Below are 10315 nucleotides of genomic sequence, written 5' to 3' on the forward strand. Positions count from 1 at the left end.
TGGCTGGTCAAATCCAGCCTGCCCCTACTTGTGTTAAGTTTTATTGAAACACAACCACACTCACTTCTTTATGTATTATCTGTTGCGGTTCTCATCCTGCCATGACAGAGTTGAGTAGCAGAGACCAAAAGGCCTGCAAAGCCTAAAACATTTACTATCTGCCCCATTACAGAGAAGAGTTTGAAGAACCCTGTCCTAGAGGAAACGGTGGGAGAGTGACAGGAGTTGAGGACAGAGGAAAACTGGAGTCACTTCATAAAAAGGCCTGGTTGTAAAGCTGAAAGACAACAGAACTTTACCATAAAAACCATGGGGAATTAATAAAGAATTCTGTCCAGGGGAGTGCTCTTCTCAGATAATGCTGCTTAGGAAGATCATTTTTTCATGTAATCCCTCAACTGTACAATGGCCTACAACTCAGACATTTCTGAAGCAAAAAGAAGATTGCGCCTGATGGATTGAATGAAGGAATAAATAAGTGAGCAAATTCTGAAGCATGAAGGCAACTCAAAGCAGAATATTTCACAGGTATTCCAGTTTCTCAGATCACATAGTCAAAAATATTTACGGAGCTCCTAAATCACAGATACTGAGTAGTAGCTAAGGGACCTGGGATGAATGTGAATAAACTATGTCTTGAATCTGTGAGAAGTTCACTATTTCATTCATCTAAGACTAATTTTTTTCACATTTTAACATTCTAAATTAGATATGTTTGACAATTAATGGTGCTTGAGACTCCGTGAAATAGATGAAACACTGTCATGGCCGTGTCTCTCCCTCACTCCAAGTGTAGGATATTGGGTGCTGTTGTTCATCCAGCGTAAGACCTTCTCCAAGAAACCAGATCTAGAGTTTGTTCAAGATAAACCCAGATGGAGGATACATTTTTATGGAATAGAGAATAGGGTCTCATTATAGAATTCCACCCTTCTGTATGGCAACCTGCTGTTAAATTATTTTATATTCATTTTGCCCCTATGAAGTCAACCTATCAGCCAGCAGTGAGTCATCTTCCCTGGTGAGGCCCCCTTTCCTCTCTGCAGCAGAGAGGGGCGCCTGGGGGAAGACCCTTGCTCACTAACAATGGAGCTCTTGTTGGTGACACCAAATACTGTAGCAGTTTTAATATCTTAGTTAAAACCTGGTAGTTGTTTTTCCTTTTTCATATAAGAAAAACTCCTCTTTAGAACTAGTGTGAGTGAGTCATACATCAAACATTCAGGGCTCAAATTCCCATGGGTTTTGAAGGCCAACACTTTAGGCTTAGATTTTTTAAAAACGACATGGTAGAATGCTAGAAAACATATGTTAAGCTTTCTGGTATTAAGTAATGCTATAGCATTTTCAAAAACACATGCTACAAAGTAAGCCATTCATAAATTCCAATGTGATGCCAGTCTGTTAAAATTTTGACTACGTCATTATATTCTCATGCATAATCCTTTTTCATTGTCTTAACCCAACAAGCAAACAAAAGAGAGAAAGATTGATGGGGAATATGTTCAAAATCACATGCATACACACAAATTCACATGTATTTACATAACTAGTTGCTTAACAGATGTGGTCTCATTAAAAACACTAAGATTTCCAGTAAACTGAAATTGTCTCCAAAACATCTGAAGGTACGTGGGACTCATGAAGATGCTAAATGTGTATTTCAAGCACACATAAATGCAAAGCCAGAGAAACAATAATTTAACATCTAAATTCTCCTTCCAGCTAACTGTAATCTCTAGAATAATGAACAATTCAAGTAACAGGTTGCAGACTATTGATTATAAAAGAAAATAACACTAACACTAGGTAACATGACAGTAAAAATCAGAAAGCATTTTTATGGTAATCATCTTTAGGTGATATATGCAAATTTGAGAGAAATTCTTTCCTCCCTCTTCAAACGTTTAAAGCAAAAGAAATCCTTTCAGTAGAGTCTGTTACAGAAAATTAAAATTAAGAAGCAAAAGTAGGGTCAAGGGGAGGAAGCATTTGATATGCTTGAATGATTGCTAAGTTGTACAACATCAGTGACAGGTTTGGCATATGTCTGAGGACTTCGGGAGTGGTTTCTATGGTGCCCCAAGGCCTGTGTTCTTCGGTTTATACCAGAGCACACACTAAAAGAACTTTACTGAACCAGAATTCTGGTGAGACACAAAGCTTATGTATATTCTCCCTTGTCTCTGTCACCCTCAACACCATACGGTGAGAAATGTGTTGAGCATGGTCAGGGCAAGCAGTTGTTAGTATGCTCCAGTCCTGTGTCTTTGAGCAGAGTAAGAAAAATTGTTTGATCACACTGCCCCGCTCTGGTCAAAAGAGAAATTAGGTGAGCCCTTAAAATGAAAGTTTCCGTAGCATCACATCCAAATGCATGTATTTCATTAAAAGATGATGTTTTCCAAAAGGGCAAAGCATCTGAATGGTATACAACGTAGATTAAAAGCTCAAGGAAATGTATATTTTACCCCCTTTGAAATAGGAAGAACATGCTATTATTAATACTATTTCTCCACAGAAACATCTATTACTATTCTTATAAGGAAAGAACAAAATATTATACTGACTACGTAATGCCAGTTGCTATGCACAAATGTGAATCTCAGAAGACTGTCTTATTGAACTATTCATATTAATTCAAGTGGAAAAATTTGGCATATGGTGTTGATGGCAAATACTTCAGTGTAATTTTTATAATTATTTTGTTTACAATAAAAACAGGATATTATTCAAGTTACCAAAACTTAAATGCCAAAAAGCTCAGTGAAATAGAAAAGTAATTGTGAGAAATTCTAGGAATTTACAGATTCCTAGCAATAGTAACTGTTTACTTCCAAGTCATATGTCTTACCACAGTAGTTGACGTTAATAATAGTAATGATGATAATAATAGAAGTTAACACATCCATTGACCATTTATTGTGCCAGATACCTAAAACTATAAATCAGGTATTATTATTGGTCCTGTTTTAGAGATAAGCAAACAGAGGAACAGAGAGGAGCAGGAATTTGTTCAAGATTACACAGCTTAAGTGAACGGCAGCTCTAGAATTCAAACTCAAGAAATCTGACATCAGCCTCCTATCTCTTCCATTATGCAATAGGGAGAGAAAATAACCATTTGCCTCCCTGTATTCAATGTATCTATTATACTCTGAAGAAAATGTGATGCCTAGTCTATACTTCAGCTTATGAACATGATCAAATCAATAAATTTATGTTAACTAGGTGTGTATCACTGTACTATAAAAATAACAGTCAAGATCAATATCAGAAAGTGCTCTATAGAAGCACACATTATCTTTACATGTGGATAGGCTTTTTATGAATGCTATTTAAGGACGTACGAGAAGTCTGAGATGACCCACAAGTGTTTCATTTTCCTGGGACATAACTAGTTTAAATTATGTCACTTTTGGTTTTTAGCATTAATTACTTAGTTTCCGTATTTTAAATTACCTGAATCTCTGTCCATAGCTTCAACCTTCGTCACAAACTCCCCTGGACTTTGGTTTTCTTTAACTGAAGCTCGATACAGGTGCTGCTTAAACACTGGCGCCTCGTCATTTACATCAAGAACAGTAATTGTCAAAGTCTGGGACGAAGAAAGTGCCGGGATGCCATCATCCAGTGCCAGAAGGGTCAGAATGTGCTGAGTTTTAGTTTCATAATCCAGAGAACAAGTGGTAGTTAGTAAGCCTGTTTTGAAAGCGGAGAAAAAGAATACATAATAAATATTCTTTAGAATAGTCAAGCTCACTTTACCTGTTGAAAACTTCAGGGCCATACTTTGTTAAATAGGAAATCTTATTAAACTAAATTTAAATGTATGTATTATTTAAAATAAAATGACAACATTTTTCATCAGAAAAATCATCCTAATTTAAACTATTAGGATGAATGAAAATTCAGAAACAGTCTATCATATACCATTATTTACTGTGAAGATAACATTAAAACTATTCCTATACCCAACATCTACCTTCATTTTAAAAAATGTTTTTGGGTCAAATGGCAATTCATGTTTAAAGTGACCAAGTCACAAAAAAAGTGAGTATGGCTACATTCTTTAAGATATTTAGTCTTCAAAAAATTTATTTTTTGTTAGAGTTACAGTCTCTTTATATTTATCTGTTGACTGTCTTTTTTATTAACAAAAATATCAGTAAAGACTTTATAACTCAGACAGATTTCATGAACACAGTGTGTCTCCATCCTATTGCCATGGAAGCATATGACTCATACAAGCAAAATGTTATAAAGACTTGCACACATATAGATATCCCATGATTCCAAGAGTCATAATTTTTTCTTTTAGGATTGATGTTTGCTTCTCTAGCACATGCTCATCCTATAAGTTTTCTTCAAACGATAAAGAGGTTTACTGATTCAGATTTTGTAAAACATTTTTCCAGTAATTACTTTTTACTTCATACTTCACAGCCAAAAGTCATTGAAAAAGTTGCTTTGTCTTCTTTATAAGATATATGAGCCTTATGAGAGAGACACATTAATACATTCAGCAATTACCATTTTATGTCTTTGAAAAAATATCTCAACTGAAACAGCCACTGCAATTGTTCAAGATTCGTGAGACCTATTTTACCGAGACACAGTTTATCCATCCTCTTTAGCAATCTGAAATAGACCTTCCTTAGCCGTTGTGGAAAACATTTTAAGTACCATTGAAACAGGTCCTTGGAGAGCCCAGCTCTAACAATAATCAGTAACTAGGTCTGGACTATCTCTCTGTCAGCTGGGCTTTTAGGTGTTATTCATGCATGCCTCAGAATGGAACCATATGTACAGGATTCAATAAATATTTTGATAAAAAATTTCAACAGTATATAGCCAGACTATAATCATGACTTCCAAATCCTTCACATTGAGTCCCATTCCAAGCTATGGTCTTACTAATAGCTGGGCCAATTGGCATACATCTGCGATTTTTTCCTGAGACTCATGCAGAAATGACTTCATTTTTTAGAGATTGAGATGGCAGTCCATCTCTTCAATATTTCCTTGAAATCAAGGAGAGGGCAGTTTATTTCCAGGTTCAGAAGAATGACAGTTTGCACATATAATCTTCCATCAAATGACATAAAAACTTTTAGTAGATGCTATCCAGCAGCATGGTAACAGCAAGACAAGTAAAGTAATAGTGCGTGACACTGCTATAGAGTCCTTGACAGAAATAAACGTTCATGCAAAAAATAAAATGGTACTGTTGATACGAGAAGGGTCTTCTGCCCAATTCAATCCAGCCATTTAAAAATACACGATTTCCAGCTATTTACAAATGTATGCTTGTATGATCTTAAAGATAATTTCCCACACTAAAGCGTTTGAATAATGCTGTCAATTAGTCACATTCTACCTTTTTGTGTTTTTGGTACCATCTCTCACCCTGTGAGGGCCTATGGGGGCAGGGGGGCAAAGAAGTTTGCTATTACAGATTTATCCCATGAAACATGGGCTAGCTACAAAGCACAGGCAATATTAAACAACAGGCCAACAGTTAGTTCTCTGGATATAACTTCTGTGCCTATCGATATATAAGTTAAAGGCAAAAGGAGATCACGTTTCTTTAAAGCTCATTCGTTTGGAACTATCACTTTAATAGAGAGAAATGAAAAGGATAAATGTAAGCAAGTGATCGGAGGCTTTAACTGACAGTGACAAATACCTGATGACTCATCGAGCATGAAGGCCATGTTTTCATTTCCTGAGAGAATGCTGTATGTTACTCTTCCATTCCTTCCTTCATCTGGATCTTGAGCAGTTATGTGGTGCACCAAGGAGCCCACTGTGGCATCCTCTTTGACATGCGCGATGGGGAAAGACATAAAAGTGGGGCTGTGGTCATTTACATCCAAAATCACTACCTTGGCCATCAGCGATCTCAGCCGCCGGTCTGTTACATTCACAGCCTGATCGGATGCAGTTACTGTCAGGACAATAGTCGGAACTCTCTCTCTGTCAAGAGGGGATGCCGTGACTAATGTGCCAAATGAGGGGTGGATGAGAAATGGATTGATTCCAGGGTGGTGGGATTCAATGAAGTATTGTATTCTACTGTTCAGAAAACTGCCATCTCCGTCTTTGGCATTGAAGATGTGCACCAGAGTTCCTACAGGGACATTCTCTTCTACACTTATCACGATGAACTCATCTTGGAAAGATGGGGAATGGTCATTCTGATCTTCCACATCAATACTAAGGAAGACTGTGCTATACAGAGGAGGAATTTTGCTATGGTCTTTAGTAACCACCCTGAAAAGATAATGAGATGTCATTTCATAGTCAAGTTCCTTAGAAAGGAACAAGTCCCCTGTTGAGCTGTCAATTTCAAAGTGACCATCCTTGTCATCTGCAACGATACTAAAATGTAGTTTCCCATTATGATGTTGTTGGAAGTGATCAGGTGACTTTACCAAGCTCATTATTTTTGCCGGTTTCAAGTTTTCTGGTATAACTAAATGTCTGATATTCTGAGAAATGGTAGCTCTGCCTTTGGATAGTGGTATCACCTGAAATAAGAATTAAAAGGAGTTGTTAATCTGGGATATCTTTTTAACAGTTGAATCAGTACATGTAATGATGTTATTTTGGAAACTAATTCCTTTTATTTGTGTGAAATACATATGTTAATTGGTGATAAAATTCATTTTTATTATATAATGTCAGTGTGCCTCTAATGTATGAAAATTGCATAATATCCAGGAGATAAGAAAGTACAAAATTTTCCACTTCGTGTTTTATCTAATGTGCGAAATGATTTGCAGACTATATTGGAGATGCCATGCTATATACTACAGTTAAGCTAAACAGCAGCCTTGTAATTCTTCAATAAGAATGTGGAATAGCCAGTTCTTCCAGTTACTCTGAAACCTAGAGACCAATATATCCATAATGACACATCTGTGCACATTTATGTATCATCTGTCTTTGCTTATCTGCAACCAGGGACTGGAGGAATTATGATATAGAATTTCTCCTAACACACATCCTCAATCAATAGAGAATATAATTCAGAAACAGAGCTCTTGGGGATATACAGTCTTGATTTTTATACATACCAATGTTAATATTACTGATTTTCATATTTATGAACAAAGAAATGGCTATGCATAGTCATCTTATATTTGACTTGGTGATATAATTTTTTTTTACTCTGAAGACTTCCCACAATTTGTTTACACGTTTTTATTAAAGTAATGCCTTAGAATATTGATTCCAAGTGACTTTTCTAAGTTTAAAAGTAATTACAAAAAAAAAATGTGATTTATTATTGGCCATTTGTTTACACAAAAGTTTCTCTGGCAGATTTACCAGGTCTTTGCAATTAGAGAAAAGTAAAAGAAAATACTTTTTTCTTTTGTTTATTAAAGGGAACCAACAAACGTCCATACAGGGATAAGAGTAAATATCTTGTCAGGAACTGTGGAAAGTTCAATAAAATTTTATTTGAGTCTAATTTCTATAGTGATAATAAAAAGGCACACAGATGTGCAATGCTCTCTAAAAATTGTATTCATATATTTTGTGTATCTTCACTCCATACAGTTGTATAAAAATCAAATGGCACCTTAGAACATCCTTCCACATTGCATAGTGATGACAGAACATTACCTGAATATTAATAACTGCCTGTCCTTGAAGAGGGGGCACTCCCTGGTCCCTGGCAATTACAGTCATCCTGTAGGAATGTCTATAATCATACAAAAGTATTGTGGTTGTTCTTATTTCACCACTGTTGGCATCAATCTTGAAGTGATCAGATCTATCTTCTATACACACACAAAAATTAAAAAATTAATGTTAATTGACAATGCAGAGAACAGAATTAATACAAAAAAATTCTGATCATTTGGAAGATGTATTTCCCTTAAGCTCTGTGTGAGAATAGACATAAAAGATAATACTAAAAATATGTACAAGAAACAGAACAGATTTTTTTAAAATTTGGTATGGAATTTTAAAACATATAAAAAAGCAAAACAAAATGATAGATTGAACTCTCACATGACTATCTCATCACTTCAATAATTTCAACTCAGGGCCAATCTTCATTTCCCATTCATACACATAAGTCCCATTCATATATTTCCCTTTGCTATCCTTTCCTGGTGTATATAAAAATTATGTTTATACTATATAGTAGTCTATCAAGTGTGCAATAGCATTATGTTTAAAAATGTAGATATGTTAATTAAATAATAATGTATTGCTAAAAAATGCTAACTAGCATGTAAACTTTCAGCAAGTTGTAATATTTTTTCTGGTGGAGGGTCTTGCCTGATGTCAATGGCTGCTGATTGATCTCGGTGCTGGTTGCTGAAGGCTGGGGCAGCTCTGGCAATTTCTTCAATTTGGACAACAATCAAGTTCACTACCTGATTGACTCTTCCTTTCGTGAATACTTTCTCCGTAGCATGCAATGCTGTTTGATAGCATTTTACCCCCAGGAAAAGTTCTTTCATAATTGGAGTCGATCCTTTCAAACCCTGCTGTTGCTTCATCAACTAAGTTTATGTCATATTCTAAATCCTTTGGTGTCATTTCAACAGTCTTAGCGGCAGCTTCACCAGGAGTAGATTCCATCACAAGAAATCACTTTCTTTGTTCATCCGAAAGAAGCAATTCCTCATCCGTTCAAGTTTTGTCATGAGATTGCAGCAATTCAGTCACATCTTCAGCTTCCCCTTCTAATTCTAGGTTCTCGCTATCTCCACCACATCTGTAGGGACTTCCTCCACTGAAATTTTGAATGCCTCAAAGGTATCCATGAGGATTCTAATCACCTCCAAACTCCTGTTAATGTCAATACTTGGACCTCTTCCCATGAATCATAAATGTTCTGAATGGCATCTAGAATGATGAATTCTTTCCAGGTTTTTAATTTACTTTCCCAGATCCATCAGAGGACTCACTACCTATGAAAGCTATTGCCTTATGAAATGTATTTCTTACGTAATGACTTGAAAGCCACAATTACTTCTTGGTCAGTGGGCTGCAGAATGGGTATTGTATTAGCCAGCATAAATACAGCATTAATCTCATGGTACATCTTTATCAAAGCTCTTGGGTGACCAGGTGCATTGTGAATGAGCAGTCATATTTTGAGAAGAATCTTTTTTTCTGAGCAGCAGGTCTCAACAGCGGGCTTAAAATATTCAGTAAACCATCATGTTGGAAACAGATGTGCTGCCATCCAAGCTTTGTTGTTCCATTTTTAGAGCACAAGCAAAGTAGATTTAGCATAAGTCTTAAGAGCCCTAGGATTTTTGGAACGGTTAATGAGCATTGGCTTCAGCTTAAAGTCACCAGCTGCATTAGGACAGTCAGCCCGTCCTTTGAAGTTCTGAAGCTAGGCACTGACTTCTGTTCCCTAGGTATGCAGTCCTAGATGGCATCTTATTCCAATATAAGGCTGTTTTGTATACACTGAAAATCCATTGTTTCATGTAGTCATCTTCATTAATTATCTTAGCAAGACCTCCTGAGTAAGCTTCGACATCAGCACTTGCCACTTCACCCTTAAACATTTATATTAGGGAAACAGCTTCCTTCCTTAAACTTCTCTTCTGCAGCTTCCTCACCCTCCTCGGCCTTGATAGAATTGAAGAAAGGGCCTTGCTGTGAATTAGACTTTGGCAAAAGGGAATGTTATGGCTGGTTTGATCTTTTATCTCGACCACTGAAACTTTCTCCCTGTCAGCAATAAGGCTGTTTTACTTTCTTATCATTCGTGCATTCACTGGAGTAGCACTTTTTAATTTTCTTTAAGAACTTTTCCTTTGCATTCACCACTTGGCTAACAATTTGGCATATGAAGCCTAGATTTCAGCCTATCTCAGCTTTTCACAAATGCCTTCCTCACTAAGCCTAATTGTTTCTAGCTTTTGATTTTTTATGAAACCTGAAACTCTTCCTTTCACTTGGACACTTAGAGGACACTGTAGGGTTATTAACTGGCAATTTCAGTATTTTCTGTGTCTTGAGGAATTTGAAAGCTCAAGGAGATGGTCCGTGGAGCAGTCAGAACAAAAAACCTTTATCAACTAAGTTCACCAGCCTACCTGGGCGTGGTTTGTGGCACCCCAAAAACAATTACAATAATAACATTAAAGATCACAGACCACCATAGCAAATATAACAAAAGTGAAAAACTTTAAAGTATTGTGAGAATAACCAAAATGTTACACAGAAACAGGAAGTGAGTAAATATTTCAAAAAATGGCACCAATAGAGCTGCTTAACACAAGATTGACATAAATCTTATATTTATAAAACAAATGAAATATCTGCA

At 36.2% G+C, this 10315-nt stretch overlaps 1 protein-coding gene across 1 annotated transcript in view; it reads right to left on the reverse strand.

The window, feature by feature from the left end:
- Nucleotides 1-10315, reverse strand: part of DCHS2 (dachsous cadherin-related 2) — an 88973-nt gene that overhangs the window by 44709 nt on the left and 33949 nt on the right. The window contains 3 exon segments of the mRNA XM_090290159.1: nucleotides 3463-3702; nucleotides 5690-6533; nucleotides 7636-7793. Coding sequence (XP_090146285.1) covers nucleotides 3463-3702; nucleotides 5690-6533; nucleotides 7636-7793 — 1242 coding nt within the window.

Source organism: Furipterus horrens, unplaced genomic scaffold (assembly GCF_987537825.1).
Source record: "Furipterus horrens unplaced genomic scaffold, mFurHor1.1.pri manual_scaffold_10, whole genome shotgun sequence".
NCBI classification, from domain to species: domain Eukaryota; kingdom Metazoa; phylum Chordata; class Mammalia; order Chiroptera; family Furipteridae; genus Furipterus; species Furipterus horrens.